Source organism: Macaca nemestrina, chromosome 18 (assembly GCF_043159975.1).
Source record: "Macaca nemestrina isolate mMacNem1 chromosome 18, mMacNem.hap1, whole genome shotgun sequence".
NCBI lineage: Eukaryota > Metazoa > Chordata > Mammalia > Primates > Cercopithecidae > Macaca > Macaca nemestrina.
Genome location: NC_092142.1, coordinates 67,123,062 through 67,139,395, shown reverse-complemented (window position 1 = coordinate 67,139,395; position 16,334 = coordinate 67,123,062). Strand labels below are relative to the sequence as shown.

The 16,334-nt window shown below is 46.0% G+C and overlaps 2 protein-coding genes across 13 annotated transcripts in view; both read right to left on the bottom strand.

Annotated features, from left to right (window-relative positions):
- Window positions 1–16,334, bottom strand: part of LOC105491390 (dihydrouridine synthase 2) — a 66,976-nt gene that overhangs the window by 12,044 nt on the left and 38,598 nt on the right. For all 12 annotated transcript variants that reach the window (XR_011616542.1, XM_011757759.2, XM_071084805.1 and 9 more), the window contains 6 exons: window positions 14,960–15,051; window positions 14,087–14,130; window positions 12,358–12,418; window positions 6,474–6,521; window positions 1,125–1,190; window positions 871–941 (listed from right to left, as the gene is read on the bottom strand). Coding sequence is in view for 11 of the 12 variants with exons in the window: in XM_011757759.2 (XP_011756061.1) it covers window positions 871–941; window positions 1,125–1,190; window positions 6,474–6,521; window positions 12,358–12,418; window positions 14,087–14,130; window positions 14,960–15,051 (382 nt within the window). In the remaining variant the exon portion in view is untranslated. The remainder of the gene's footprint in view (window positions 1–870; window positions 942–1,124; window positions 1,191–6,473; window positions 6,522–12,357; window positions 12,419–14,086; window positions 14,131–14,959; window positions 15,052–16,334) is intronic.
- LOC139359899 (large ribosomal subunit protein eL31-like) lies at window positions 8,067–11,591 on the bottom strand. The gene has a single exon (XM_071084779.1). It carries the CDS (start codon window positions 11,564–11,566, stop codon window positions 11,189–11,191), a length of 378 nt encoding a protein of 125 aa, XP_070940880.1. The 5' UTR covers window positions 11,567–11,591; the 3' UTR covers window positions 8,067–11,188.

Sequence of the window (16,334 nt, the reverse complement as noted above, 5' to 3'; positions counted from 1 at the left end):
AAAATAAGGCTGAGCCTAGAGGCTCATGCCTGTAATCACAGCACTTTGGGAGGCCAAGGTGGGTGGATCACCTGAGATCAGGAGTTCGAAACCAGCCCGGCCAACGTGGTGAAACCCCGTCTCTACTAAAAAATATAAAAATTAGCTGGGCATGGTGGAGCATGCCTGTAATCTTAGCTACTCAGGAGGCTGAGGCAGGAGAATTACTTGAACCCGGGAGATGGAGACTGCAGTGAGCCAAGACTGCGCTATTGCACTCCAGCCTGGGTGACAGAATGGCAAAAAGATAGAAGGAGAGGAGAAGAGGGGAAAGGAGAGGAGAGGGGGGAGGGGAGGAGATGGGAGGGGAGGAAGGAGAGGAAGGAGAGGAAGGAAAGAGAGAAGGAGGGAGGGAGGGAGGGAGGGAGGGAGGGAAGGAGGGAAGGAAGGAAGGAAGGAAGGAAGGAAGGAAGGAAGGAAGGAAGGAAGGAAGGAAGGAAGGAGGGAAGGAAGGAAATAAATGAGATTTTCTCATGAGGGTCAGAATTCCACCACGAACTGGCTGCATGGTACGATTTTGAGCAAGTCACTCAATCTCTAGCATTTACACATCCTGATGGTAGAGGCGTTTCTCCTTTCTTAGTCTCTCTGCATCTCTAAACCTCAGTACCTACCCTCAATAGGTGCTCCATAAATGAAACAAAGGCAAATGCAGGCTCATTCAGGGTCTGCCTGCCCTCAAGACTCATAGGATATCAAAGAGCTAGGCAGATATAGGCTGAATATGTAAAAGAGAAATTGTCACTTGGGATGACAGATCAATTAAGGAAGAATCACTAATATGGGTTAGGACCTCCCTGCCAGTCAGTCACTAGAAATGTGACCACTCACCTCCCATGAACTGCGATGGCAGCAATGCCAGTCCTCTCTATCCGCTTCACAAGGCTCAGAGTATCTTCTAGCTGAGGAAGAGGACCACACAGGATGGTTACTGAAGCCCCAGAAGGAGCAGCTGCTGGCTCCTAAAGTAGGCTCAGCTCCACTCTCTCCTCCAAGCCTAATTTAGCACCTCAAGAATCATTCACAAACCTAAATCCAACATCACCAGAGAGAATGGACCTTCAAATGTAACACACCATCCTTACCGACGGCAGGATGCGAATCTTGCAGGTCACAGGTCTGCGTATCCCTTTAACAAGAGTGCTGAGGATCTGCAGAGAGGAAAACACAAGAGCACCTATGTCTTCTAGAACAAACCACCACACTGCCTGAACTAATTAACTCCGCTATAGGCTGTGCATTCTGGTGGCATGAACAGTTTGTGTATGTGTGAATGCATGTGTGTGTCTGTTACACACATACACAAATAAGCTCCACGAGGCAAGGGACCTGCCTTTGTTCTACACTGGAGCCCCAGCGCCTGCCTAGCACCTAGTGGTATATACATATTTGTCAAATATGCTGAATGAATGAGTGAGTGAACGGGTATGCGTGCACACCTGTGTGCAACTCACTGAGCCTCTGCCAGGACAAATACCAGAATTATCTGGAGAACTGAAGAAATACAAACTCTTGAATTCCACACTGTTATTTCCTGAATCAGTCTCTAAGGGCAGGGCTTAGGAATGTGTGTTTTCAAAAGGCTCTGCCCAACACACTCCACCCCATCCTCAGTATCATTCTGAGCCTAGCCTTGGTTAAGAACACGTGGCTAAAAATAATAATAATAATAATAAGTAAGAAAAAAAGAACACATAGCTAACTGGGTGTGGTGGTTCATGCCTGTAATCCCAACACTTTGAGAGGCTGAAGTGGGAAGACTGCTTGAAGCCAGGAGTTCGAGACCACCCTGGGCAACACAGCAAGACCCTGTTCCCTTTTTGTTTGTTTGTTTGTTTGTTTTGTTTTGAGACAGGGTCTGGCTCTGTTTCCCAAGCTAGTGTGCAGTGGTGCAATCTTGGCTCACTGCAACCTCTGCCTCCCTAGCTCAAGCAATCCTCCCACCTCAGCCTCCATAGTAGCTGGGACCACCATGTTGGCCAGGCTGGTCTCAAACTCCTGAGCTCAAGCAATCTACCTGCTTCAGCCTCCCAAAGTCCTGGGATTACAGGCTTGAGTCACTGCACCTAGCCCATCCCTGTTGGTATTTTAAAAAAAGGGGGGGGGCGTGGGGAGGGGGGAACAGCTTCTTTCCTGGGTGAAGAGAATGTTCCCTGAGTGTTGTTCCAGGACTTGCAGGGTGAGGGAACAGGAAGGCTCTTAAGGGCCTGCATTCCTCTTTAGGGGAGTCAGATATACTCCCCTAAACTGGCAAAGAAAAGACAATGTACTCAACATATTTAAAAGTGCTTACCACATGGCAATTGCAAAAGATTTCAAAGAAAGATCAAGACATCATGCAGGAAAGTGACAGGGAGGTAGCAAGACCAGACCACACAAGAATCAGAGATAGAGAGGTGTAGATGACACTGCATGTCTGTGTCATTGCTATCTTCTTCCGTTATCAGAAATTTCAGGCCAGGCAAGCTGGAGGAAAGATGAACCCAAGAACCCTCTTCCAAGAACTGGATGTCTGTCTAGCAGAGCAGGGGGATATCTAGGTGGCTGCTGCCAGTCTTGATTCTAGACAGGCGGGGGCAGCAGAGAGCCAGGTTGCAAAAACCAGTAGTGGAGGCCTTTCAGGGGACAGGCTGAATGAAGCAGGCCATGCCAGAAGACATCTAACCAAGAGGCTGGATGGACTGACAGACAGGTGGACAGTTCATGAGCAAGACAGGACCTGCTGGCCCAACTGCCAGGGACTGGCAGGAATGAACAGTCCCTAGGTGCTGTCCCAGGAGGCAGACTGGGCCTGAGGTCTTAGGGTCACCCTGGCAGGCCTTAAACAGGCACTGACCTTTTAAGTCGGGGTCTGACAGGTTCATCAAGAAATACAATAAAAATTCTCATTCTAGTCCCATCTTTCATGCTCAAAGCAACATCTCCGAAAGTTTCCATTACAAGTGCTCACTTAGAATCCTCTGACATTTGGTGATTTAAGCAACACCACCTGGTCTGATCCAATTCTCTGTCTTGTAGAGCTTCCTTTTGCTGTATTCTATCCAAGTAGCTCTCAGTACTTTTTTCAGTATTTCTGTGCATTTCATGTGTGTGTTAAGGGCTAGGAAGGAAATTAGGTAACCAAAAACCCTAGCCACTTGCAAGGGTCACAATGAGGGGAAATGGCAACTAGAAATTGTCTTCTGGCCAGGGTCTAGCATGAAACTCTCCTGGACACCAACTCTCCAGATCCAAGTCTTTGGGGAGAAAGAACGAGAGACAAGTCCATATTTGAGCAGAGGAACAACACATTTACCTACAAGAAGGCTTGCCTCAATAGACTCACTGGCCAACTGAAGAAAAGTAGGCTCCTTCGCTCCCCTGGTTTCTGGGAGGCAGCAAATGAGGATAGGAAAGCATAGGCCTGGAAAGCAGTGAGACCTGAGCTCAAGTCCTGGCCCTGCCAGTTGTCAGCCATGGCCCAAGTGCAGTGTACACAAGGGGGATGCCCTGCGCATGCTTGTAATCCCAGCACTTTGGGAGGCCAGATCACCTGTGGTTAGGAGTTCCAGGCTAGCCTAAACAACAAGGTGAAACCCTGTACCTACTAATAATACAAAAATTAGCCAGGCATTGTGGTGCACGCCTGTAATCTCAGCTACTCAGAGGCTGAGGCAGGAGAATCTCTTGAACCCAGGAGGTGGAAGTTGCAGTGAGCTGAGATTGCACCACTGCACTCCAGCCTGGGCCACAGAGTGAGACTCCCTCTCAAAATAAATAAATATTTTTAAAAATAAAATAAAACTGAGGTTCTTAATCCAGGTAGCATATCCAGAGTTACCTGGTAGAAGCTTTCTCAAAGAGATTGATATCCCACTCTCCACCCCTACTCACCCCAAGGGTCTGCAGAATTCTCAACGGATAGCATCCTTTATTTATAACTGGGGTAAAATATATATAACATGAAATTTGCCATCTTAAACTTTTTTTTTTTTTTTTTGAGGCAGAGTTTTGCTCTTTTTGCCCAGGTGGAGTGCAATGGCATGATCTTGGCTCACCGCAACCTCTGCCTCCCGGGTTCAAGCGATTCTCCTGCCTCGGCCTCCCGAGTAGCTGGGATTACAGGCATGCGCCGCCACCCTGGCTAATTTTTTGTATTTTTAGTAGAGACGGGGTTTCTCCATGTTGGTCAGGCTGGTCTTGAACTCCCAACCTCAGGTGATCCACCTGCCTCGGCCTCCCAAAGTGCTGGGATTATAGGCGTGAGCCACTGCACCCGGCAACATTTTTAAGTGTATAATTCAGTGGCATTAAGTACATTCACAATGTTGTACAACCACCAATGTTATGTGTTTCCAAGGTTTTCATAACCCCAAATAAGAATCTTTGAGAAAATTTCTAGAGGTGGTCTTAAGACACTCCCACAGATGGAACCATGGGCCTAAAACACCAAGCCTGGAAAGACCCACAAAGCTCTCACCCAGGCCACCCAGCTTGCCAGCATGGTCTGGACCCAAACTGAATCCAGCCCCTACACCTAAGCCACATCTGGCTTTGTTGTGGAAGCCTGCAACCTCCCCACGATGGGGCAAACCCCATCTATCAGTCCAACCTGGCCCATCTAAGTACCCAATCAGAGAAGTAGTGGAATGAACTAGGCTTCTGAAGTTGAATGTATCTCTGCTGCCTCATGGATGAAATCTGCCTCATTCAAAGAGGGGCAGTAGAGAGGATAGAGCCAACAGCCTGGGTCTGAGAAAACAGGAGGCTGGAGGAAAACAAAAATGCCTGTGTGCTCTTGTTGTGAACCACATCCTCCCTGCTGGGGCCCTCTCTCCTAGGTGTGGAAACCAATTTGACATCCAAGATGTCTCCTTCCACTCCACCCTGCACAGAAGTGTCTAACCGGAGATTTCCAAGTTGAGGTGCCTATTGACCTGACACTTACAAACTATACCCAGGCACCTGGAACCTGAGATGCTACTGGAGAGGGTGCTGACACTAGGAGTCAGAAGAGACTATGGCTCACAAGCTGGCTCTGCCTGCCACTTATTTACTATATGATCTTAAGCAAATTACTTTCTTTCTTTGTGCTTTAGTTTATTGTCCTTGATCAAACGGAGATAAATGCCAATCCTGTCTACTTCAAGGGTTTTCAGAATCAAATGAAAGGCACATTATGGCTGCGCACAGTGGCTCACATCTGTAATCCCACCACTTTGGGAGGCCGAGGTGGGCGGATCACCTGAGGTCAGGAGCTCAAGACCAGCATGACCAACATGAGGAAACTCCATCTCTATTAAAAAATACAAAAATTAGCCGGGCGTCATGACGGGCACCTGTAATCCCACCTACTGAGGAGGCTGAGGCAGAAGAATCACTTGAACCCTGGAGGCAGAGGTTGCAGTGAGCCGAGACTGTGCCACTGCACTCCAGCCTGGGTGACAGAGCAAGACTCTGTCTCAAAAAAAAGAAAGGCACATTATACGAGTACACTACAGATCGAGTATCTCTGGCTGCACATGGGGAAAATGAGAAGGCACGTATCCAGCAAGCACAGTGGTCTTCCTATGTCCCAGAGACAGCGGGGCTGGAGGAACATGCAGGGTTGAGCTGCTGATACAGCAACCATGCAGCTCTCATTGGCAATGATGGCAGCTCTCATTGGTGGTGCCTGAGTCCCAAGTTGCTCTAGCCTCCAGGAAGCAGGATGAGGCTTAAAGCCCAGACACGGAAGTAGTGATAGAGAATGAAAAGGAAAACAAAGGAGCTAAAAGGAAAGGGCTGGCAGACTGGGAGAGGAACACAAAGGATACAGATGGTGTGGCAGAGAATGTCATTGCCACATACCCTGGCAGCTCACAATGCCAGGTAGTAAATGCCAACCTGTCCCCAGGGCCTCATTAAGGTAGCCTACAGAATCACCAAAGAAAGGGGAACAGAGAGAGACTAACTTCAGCTTGCCTCCCCTAACCCTGGCCTGGGCTGCTCTCCAAGGGCTGGGGTAGACTCTTTCAGGACACAGGGGACCCACTGCTGCTCTCCTCAAGTGCCCTGGGAGAGGCCAATCCACCCACACACATACAAACACATATGGCCACTGAGCTTGTCCTCGCCACAGGTGGCCTGGCCTCTGCTCTCAAGACCTTCCCAGAAGGGAGACAGGCAATACAGAAGAGGTTCTCTATGAGTCCTCAGGACCCCTGGCCCTTTGTTGACATGTCTCTAGCTCTGGGCTTTTTAGGAACTTCAAAGCTGCTGTAGGCTGGCTCAAGGGTTCCCAAACTTGGCTGCATGTCAAAATCACTGGGAAGATTTTTTGGAAATTGCTAGGCCTCAGGGAGAGAAACTGGGTGGACATCAGTAAATCTGGTATTAGTGGAAGGAGGCATTCTAGACAACTCTAGTTTGGAGCTGTGTTTGAGGACCCCTGCTTTCACCTGTGGAGGACTTACCTTCTCAATCTTGTCAGGGTCTGACAGCAGAGCAGCTCCCATTCCTCCCTAAGGAGAAACACACAAAAGGTCTTCTTACAGCTGGGAGACAGTATGGCCCTCTCCATGGGATGGGGTCTGGCAACTGGGCATCACCTCGACACTCACCTCCAGGGGACCAAGGCCCACTGGCAACCGTCACTTCTTTTAAACAAGTAGGAGGGCAGCAGTATCTGTGCCCACAACATCTGGGACTGAAGTGTGATAATTTTTTTTTTTTTTTTTTTTTTTTTTTTTAGACAAGAGTCTCGCTTTGTCACCCAGGCTGGAGTGCAGTGGTGCAATCTCAGCTCACTGCAACCTCCACCTCCCTGGTTCAAGTGATTCTTCTGCCTCAGCCTCCTAAGTAGCCAGGACTGCAGGCATGCACCACCATACCTGGCTAATTTTTTAATATATTTTTAGTAGAGAGAGGGTTTCACCATGTTGACCAGGCTGGCCGGACCAGAGTGATGACTTTTAAAATTTATAGGCTGGGCGTGGTGGCTCACACCTATAATCTGAGCACTTTGGGAAGCTGAGTCAGGTGGATCACCTGAGGTCAGGAGTTCGAAACCAGCCTGGCCAACATGGTGAGACCCTGTCTCTACCAAAAATACAAAAATCAGCTGAGCATGGTGGTGTGCGCCTGTAGTCCCAGCTATTCAGGAGGCTGAGGCAGAAGAATTGCTTGAACCCAGGAGGCAGAGGTCGCAGTGAGCCGAGATTGCGCCACTGTACCCCAGCCTGGGTGACAGAGCAAGACCCCATCTCAAACAAAAAAAAGTCATCGTTCTGATCCCCTTGGTAAAACCCACAAATCTATCTAGAAATGGGCTATATAAAACTTATTTTTCTTTTTTTTTTCTTTTTTTCTTTTTTTTTGAGACGGAGTCTCGCTCTGTCGCCCAGGCTGGAGTGCAGTGGCGCAATCTCGGCTCACTGCAAGCTCCGCCTCCCGGGTTCACGCCATTCTCCTGCCTCAGCCTCCCGAGTATCTGGGACTACAGGCGCCCGCCCCTGCGCCCGGCTAATTTTTTCTATTTTTAGTAGAGACGGGGTTTCACCATGGTCTCGATCTCCTGACCTTGTGATCCGCCCACCTCGGCCTCCCAAAGTGCTGGGATTACAGGCGTGAGCCACCACGCCCGGCCATAAAACTTATTTTTCAAGACTGCCCATTCCCTAACCCACATCTCAGTGTCTTAATAAACTAAATCCCACCATCTTCCAAGCCCTTAAAAAACAATCAGGCCGGGCGCGGTGGCTCAAGCCTGTAATCCCAGCACTTTGGGAGGCCGAGGCGGGTGGATCACGAGGTCAGGAGATCGAGACCATCCTGGCTAACATGGTGAAACCCCGTCTCTACTAAAAATACAAAAAACTAGCCAGGCGTGGTGGCGGGCACTTGTAGTCCCAGCTACTCGGAGGCTGAGGCAGGAGAATGGCGTAAACCCGGGAGGCGGAGCTTGCAGTGAGCCGAGATCGCGCCACTGCACTCCAGCCTCGGTGACACAGCGAGACTCCGTCTCAAAAAAAAAAAAAAAAAAAAAAAAAACAATGAATCATCCTTCCTTTGAAATAAGATCAAATGCGCCTTCTTCCTATCATACCCAATGCTTGCATAGGCATCAACACCACCAGCAAAGCTACTAAGGTGCACACAACTTACGAACCTTGTCTAGGCCCTTCTCTTCTGCCAGCAACAATGTCCCAGCCCAGACCCATACCCAACTCTAACAAAAGCCTCAGGAAATGGAAGCCACCAACCCACACAACCGCTTGAATCTTAATAATAGTAATGGTGGTTGCTCTTTATGGTGAGTTACTGGTGATTTTCCCACTCTTTTCTGTACTTGTATATATTTTCCAACTTCTAGACAATGGTATTAATTACTTTAATAATGGAGGACGGGGATCTTTAAAAATCTGAATCCATTAAGAGCGAGATGAAGGCAAAAAAAAAAAAAAAAAATTCCAATAAATATATGCTGCCAGTGTAAATATTACATACTAATGCTCACAGAAAATGCTCAGAAGGTGTAAGTTCGGTTATTACACTTCAATTTCATGCTTAAGGATGACAAACTGGAATCAGAGAGAACATTAAACCACCACAGACTCGGCCAGGCTGAGCCTGGATTTTAGAGAAAAAGGGGTAGGCTGGAAAATCTACCAAGCCTGGACTACACTGGTCATAAAAGAAACCTTGAAGGCCTAGAGGAAGCCCCAGCACTCCCCCTGGCTCCATCTGTCCTTTTACTCACATATATCCAGCCCTTCCTTATAGAATCACAGGATCTAGAATTCAGTTTCACTGCCCCTTCCACAATAATAGCCTTCTCAACAACGGAATTTCCTTCCTTCCTTCCTTTCTATTTAACTTACTTGCTTTTTTGAATAGGTAAAACATTCAAAATTTGAGAGATTCAAATGGGTAACAAGTAAGAAGTCTCCCTCCCTAAAGAATGAGAAACGTTTCAATCTATACTTTTTTTTTTTGGATACAGGGTCTCACTCTGTGGCCCAGAGTGGAGTGCAGTGGCATGATCTTGGCTCACTGCGACCTCCGCCTCTGGGGTTCATGTGATTCTCCTGCCTCAGCCTCTCAAGTAGCTGGGACTACAGGTGTGTGCCACCACACCTGGCTAATTTTTATATTTTTTGGTAGACATGGGGTTTCACCCTTTTGGCCAGCCTGGTCTTGAACTCCTGACCTCAGGTGATCTGCCCACCTCAGCCTCCCAAAGTGCTGGGATTACAGACATGAGCCATCGCACCCAACCTCAATCTATACTTTTTATCTGGCTTCAATTTTTGAACCATGAGAACAAAGCAGATATTCAGCTAGTATGTACATGTGTGGCATACTGATTGGTATCTCTTCTGACTGATCAGTGCCAGTGTTGTGCCAGTTAATTATTTTCAGTAGCACCCCTGTAATGGGAATTTACTATCTATGCACAACCAAATAAAAACTTAAGTTTCGGCCGGGCGCGGTGGCTCATGTCTGTAATCCCAGCACTTTGGGAGGCTGAGGCGGGTGGATCATGAGGTCAGGAGTTCGAGACCATCCTGGCTAACATGGTGAAACCCCATCTCTACTAAAATTATAAAAAATTAGCCAGTCGTGGTGGCGTGTGCCTGTAGTCCCAGCTACTTGGGAAGCTGAGGCAGGAGAATGGCGTGAACCCGGGAGGCGGAGCGGAGCTTGCAGTGAGCCGAGATTGTGCCACTGCACTCCAGCCTGGGCGACAGAGCGAGACTCTGTCTCAAAAAAAAAAAAAAAAAAAACAACTTAAGTTTCCTTCCCCAGAGGAAACCAATGTTACTAGTTTCTTCTGTGTGTCTCCAAAAATCTTCCCTGAATAAACTAATAAATATATATAATCATCCCCTATCCTCCTTATATAAATGGTATATACCACCATACCCTGCCTCCAAATCATTTTAACGCTGCTCCTCACATACTTTAGGAACACAAAGAAGTAATCAGAAAAGAGCAAAACCGCCGGGCGCAGTGGCTCACACCTGTAATCCCTACACTGTGGGAGGTCAAGGCAGGTGGATCACGAGGTCAGGCGTTCGAGACCAGCCTGGCCAACATGGCAAAACCCCATCTTTACTAAAATTACAAAAAAAATTAGTCGGGCATAGTGGCGGGCACCTATAGTCCCAGCTACTCAGGAAGCTGAGGCAGGAGAATGGCGTGAACCCAGGAGACGGAGGTTGCAGTGAGACGAGATCACACCACTGCACTCCAGCCTACACGACAAGAGTGAGACTCCATCTCAAAAAAAAAAAAAAAAAAAAGACCAAAGATACCTAAAGTCCAAGTCCAGCTGATCTTTTACCAACCAAGGTTTTCAATCCTGCACTCCGCTTCTTCTTCATCATCTTCCACTCGACAAACCTCTGGTCAAATCGAGCTACTCACGCCTCCCTGTGTCTACTTCATATTCATCCCCAGGCCCTGCTTATATCACACCCTCTGATTACAGGGTCCCAAATCTCAGCCCAAGGACCACATTTCCCTATAAAACTCCAAGTTTAAAGGCTGTCTTTCCACTCCCTTCTCTGGGCTACCATAGTCTGATTTCTTCTGATATGACAATGGGAACATTTGCACTGTATCCGCTTTTTTTTTTTTTTTTTTTTTTTTTAAGACAGAGTTTTGCTCTTGTCACCCAGGCTGCAGTGCAGTGGCATGATCTCGGCTCACTGCAACCTCTGTCTCCCAGGTTCAAGCGATTCTCATGCCTCAGCCTCCCAAGTAGCTGGGATTACAGGCACACACCACCACGCCCAGCTAATGGCTTGTAATTTTAGTACACATGGGGTTTCACCATGTTGGTCAGGCTGGTCTCAAACTCCTGACCTCAGGTGATCTGCCCGCCTCAGCCTCCCAAAGTGCTGGGATTACAGGCATGAGCCACCAGGCCTGGCCTTTTTTTTTTTTAACTTTTAAGAATTTTTATAAAGACAGTGTCTTACTCTGTTGCCCAGGCTCATCTCAATCTCCTGAGATCAAGTGATCCTCCTGCATCAGCCTCCCAAAGTGCTAGGATTACATGTGTGAGCCACCACTCCCAGCCTCCTCTCTTTTTTTTAAATGTATGTCTCAGTTGTTTTCCCTTGTTTTCTTTTTTTTTTTTTTCAATTTTATAACTTTATTTGATGTATTTGATGATCAGCGATTAGTTCTCATCCACATTGACTGTCTGCAGATTTTTGAAAGTGGTAACAGGTACATAGGTAACCAAAGTATAGAGCTTATTTGGTGAATCTTCATCCTCATTACGTTTTCTGGACAGCCGCACACGGATTCGGTATGGGACATTCCTTATTCCTTTGGCCCAGACAGCTTTGTTGAGCCTGGTATCAATGCACACATCTGGAGTTCCCATCTCCTTCATGGCAAATTTCCGAATCTCTTTGAGTGCCCGAGGGGCACGCTTCTTGAAGCCCACTCCATGGATGCACTTGTGAATGTTGATGGTGTATTCTCGGGTCACCACCTCGTTGATGGCAGAACGGCCCTTTTTCTTCTCGGCACCCTTCTTTGCGGGAGCCATTCTGCCGGGTCCAAGTTGGAAAGCCCTTTTTTTCTTTATAATCCTTCTCTGGGCTTTCTGGGATATGTGTCTCAGTTTTATTCATGAAAAGACACAGCCTTGTCCACTCTATTTTTCTCCGTACATTTGCATTGTTTTATTACTTGGGCATGAGTTCTCTCTCTATATATATATGTATACACACACACACACATAATTACATATATTTATATATGTAATATATAATTATATATTACATATTATATATGTATTACTATATGTGGAATACATATATATCATATGTAATATACGTATATATTATGTAATATATAATATATAACATATATAATATATATTATTTATATATAATATAAAATATATATAATCTATGAATCTATATATGTGTGTGGGTGATATATGAGTGTGTGTGTATATGTATAAACCATTCGAGGGTAAGTTACATATATCATAGCCCCTTACTCCTAAATATTTCAGCATGTATTCTCTAAGAATAGGGATAGTCTGTTACATAACCACAGAAGAGTCATCTTCATAAGTTTACATTGATACAGCATATTTAGCTAATATACTATGGTCCCTATTCTAATTTTGTCAGTTCATCTAACAATATCTTTTTGAGCATTTCCCCCATCTAGTACAGAATCCAATCCAGAGTTAGGTACTATACTTAATTATGTCTTGTTAGCCTCTTAATCTGCATCCTACATTTACATGTACATGTACATCCTATATTGTACATTTATATCCTACAATATACATCCCACATTAGGAGTATAAAGAAACCAGTTTACCTTGGTGGAATATTCTTTTGGACAGCCCATGTTGACGTCAATGCCAGCCACATCATTTTCTCTGGAAAAGGATGAAGGAGTAAAGGTAATAAATATTGAATTAGAGCAAAGAAGGTAAAATTAAAGGCATGGATGGGCCTGTGCTCATGAACCTCTTACCCTGTCCCTGACCCTATGAAACACACCAACCCCCAATGACAGAAGCTAAAAAATGGGAAAGAAATCCATCCCTAAAATGTGCACCTGCCTCATCTGAGCAGAAATCCAGAGAAAAGATATAACGTGTGCACACATTTACAAAGGGCTAGATGCAGAGGACTTTGCTACTTTGGAGTTGTATCAGATAACTCAGATGGGCACACTGAACTTGGCTGAAATAGTAAAAGTCATTTGTCAATACAGAAAAGTGACATGAGCCTAAGAGCCCTTTCCCAGACGACAGCTTCTGGTGGAAGTTCTAGCACTGTCTGGTATGTATTAGGTTGGTGCAAAAGTAATTGTGTTTTTTTCCACTGAAAGTAATGGCAAAAACCGCAATTACTTTTGCATCAACCTAAATATTAATACATGTTAATAGTCCGTGATCAGCAGCAATAACTGCCTGAGTTCCCTCTCACTCTCTTTGTAATGATAACAATAGCTAACACTTACTAAGATCTCATTATGTACCACATGCTGCAAAGACATTTACATACATTACTTCATTTACCTTTCCCTATGTCAGAGGTTGGTAGCACTATTTTATAGGTGAGAAAACTAGGTTCTCATTAAGGTTAAGTAACTTATCTCAGGTCACACAGTTAACAAGTAGCAAAATCAGAATTCCAAACCAGATCTGTCTTAACTTCAAAACCTATCACAAACTATAGCGCACTCTCCTGCCTTTGTTTTTGTTTTTGAGACAGGGTCTCACTCTGTTCCCTAGGCTGGAGTCCAGTGGCGCAATGGAGGCTCACTGCAGCCTGGGCCCAAGTGATCCTTGCACGTCAGCCTTCCAAGTAGCTGGGACCACTGGCATGCACCACCTTTTCTGTAGAGATGAGGTCTGCCTGTGTTCCCCAGGCTTCCTGTCTTTGTTAATTCAGGAAGCAATATGTCTTACCTATACTTTGATACTTAAAGCTTTAGGACTCATAGTCATTGGGGTCCCTGGAAAGGGAGTTTCATGAATAACTACAAAAATACAGCTCCCCACAATACGCATAGAGGGTCTCTGAGATCTAGGGCACTGAGGGTACACATGAGTTCCAGGCCAGCCCTTGGATGCCACAAACAGAAGGAAACCAGACACTCTTTTTTTTTTTTAAGACGGAGTCTTGCTCTGTCACCAGGCTGGAGTGCAGTGGTGCAATCTCAACTCACTGCAACCTCTGCCTCCCAGGTTCAAGAGATTCTCCTGCCTCAGCCTCGTGAGCAACTGGGACTACAGGTGTGTACCACCACACCCGGCTAATTTTTGTAATTTTAGTAGAGACAGGGTTTCACCATGTTGGCCAGGATGGTCTTGATCTCTTGACCTCATGATCCACCTGCCTTGGCCTCCCAAAGTGCTGGGATTACAGGCATGAGTCACCGTGCCTGGCCGGAAACCAGACACTATTAACCTGGAAATAGAACGTAATGGGCTAGGAGGCAGAAGGGTGGGTCAACTCCAAAGTCACCAGGACATTAAACCCTCACAGCTCAAAGGAGAGGCAAAGGCAGTGCTAAAGACGGAGGAAGAACTTACACAAGCCTGGCCACAGCAAGGGCTCGCTCTGCGTCTGAAGTCCCCTGGGAACACAAGAGGCTGCATCAACCACTGCCCTGATACAGATACACATGCACTGACAAACACACCCATGCAGCACACACATACACACACACACCCCACACACCAATAACAGAGTCAGGCTGGCTTTCTCTTAAACAGCCAGCCCACTAGACTAGCTTGCTGCCAGCAGAAAAAGGTGGACTTGGAAGGTTGAGAAAATGTTATCAATACTATGATTACACCCAAACATATAAAAAACTTGAAAACATTTTATAGTGACCATTCAAACACTCACCATTTAGATTCTACAATTAACATTTTGCTAGATTTGCTTTATCACATGGTTACCCACTATTATCAATTTTTTAGAAACCTAAACATCATTCAGGATGTTTCTGAAAAAGTACCAAGAAATTCCCAAAGTGACAGAAGAGCACCATAGAGTCATCACAACTCAAATACAAATCTTAACTACTCTTGAAAAATCCTAATTTCTTTCTATGAGAAATATATATACACTACATAAAAACAAAGACTATGATCTGAGTAATCAATGCTAGGGATTAAAACAATAGAGAAATCATGCCAAACAGACAATTCCTACAAGTAAGTAAATTAAATTTGAGACTAGAGGCATACATGACTGTGATAGTTTGATTTCCATAAACCGTCTCCAATAGTGTAATTACTCATGACTGGCTCTTTGGAAAACATTAAAGCGGATCTTCAGGAAGCCATCGTTGTGCAATGTACCCCAGGTATTCAACACTGGCCTGGCACAGGGCATGAGTTGGGAAATCCCAGGGGATGGTGAGACTCGGGAGGGTATGCAGCGATGGCATCTCTCACCATCTGGAAGACCACCCTGTTCTGCTCTCTTTCACAGGTGCGGAAGACAACTCGATCATCAGGGGCGACAAAGTCCACTGTGCTGAGCACCTCTGCAAGAAAACACAAACACATAGCGTCACTCAATGAAGATGCAAATTCAACCCTAGCCTAAGTCCTGGAAGAAAACACGGCCAGAGTATAAGCTTGGAGGGGAAAGAGATCCTAAATGTATACCATTCTTACCAAAAATAACTATGCACATGGGAGGCGTCTGTGATGATGACAATGGTCTATTTCCTGACCTGGGTGATGGTTGTTCGTTTTGCAATTACTTGTTCAACTGCATGTTTGTGTTTAATGCACTTTTTCCGAATGGTGGTTAACATTTTGCTGTGTTTAAAATGTTAAAACAGGGCCGGCTATGGTGGCTCACACCTGTAATCCCAGCACTTTGGGAGGCCGAGGCGGGCAGATCATGAGGTCAAGAGTTTGAGACCAGCCTGGCCAACATGGTGAAACCCCGTCTCTACTAAGAATACAAAAATAAGCCGGACGTGGTAGGGCGTGCCTGTAATCCCAGCTACTCGGAAGGCTGAGGCAGGAGAATCTTGAACCCGGGAGGCAGAGGCTGCAGTGAGCCAAGATTGCGCCATTGCACTCCAGCCTGGGGGACAGAGCAAGACTCCGTCTTGGGGGAAAAAAAAAAGTTGAAACAAAATGTACATACGTAGCAGTAGCTCACGCCTGTAATCCCAGCACTTTGGGAGGCCAAGGCAGGTGGATCACGTGAGGTTAGGAGTTCAAGACCAGCCTAGCCAACATGGCAAAACCCCATCTCTACTAAAAATACAAAAAATTGCTGGGCATGGTGGAGGGTGCCTGTAATACCAGCTACTCAAGAGGCTGAGGCAGGAGAATCGCTTGAACCTGGGAGGCAGAGGTTGCAGTGAGCTGAGATTGTGCCACTGCACTCCAGCCTGAGCAACAGAGGGAAGCTCTGTCTCAAAAAAAAAAATGTTTGTCTGTTTCAGTTTTGGCCCAAATTTTCCCAGAAAACATCACTCTGAAGTTCAGCAAATTTACTATTTACTTACAGTGAGACAGGTGCTGCTAGTGGAAGGTTACTATATAACAATCAGTCTCCTATACTATTCATAGTTGCATATTTGCAAATGTGCCTATTTGCTAACATTTATTCGTGACCCCAAAATCAATACTTGTGATGTTTTCATGGTCATCCAACGACAGGAACAGAGTGGTGAAAGTTTTGAGTTGCCCGTTGTGCATGTTCCCAGCTGAGGTCAAACAAGGTGATGCTCTGTCTTCTCCCTTCAGCTCTCATACTGTCAACAAGTGGCCCTTTTGTGGTATATTTCATGCCACATTTCTGCAT

What these genes read in the sequence shown, in the direction of transcription:
- LOC139359899 (XM_071084779.1), bottom strand. Translation starts at nt 11,566, where the DNA reads ATGGCTCCCGCAAAGAAGGGTGCCGAGAAGAAAAAGGGCCGTTCTGCC.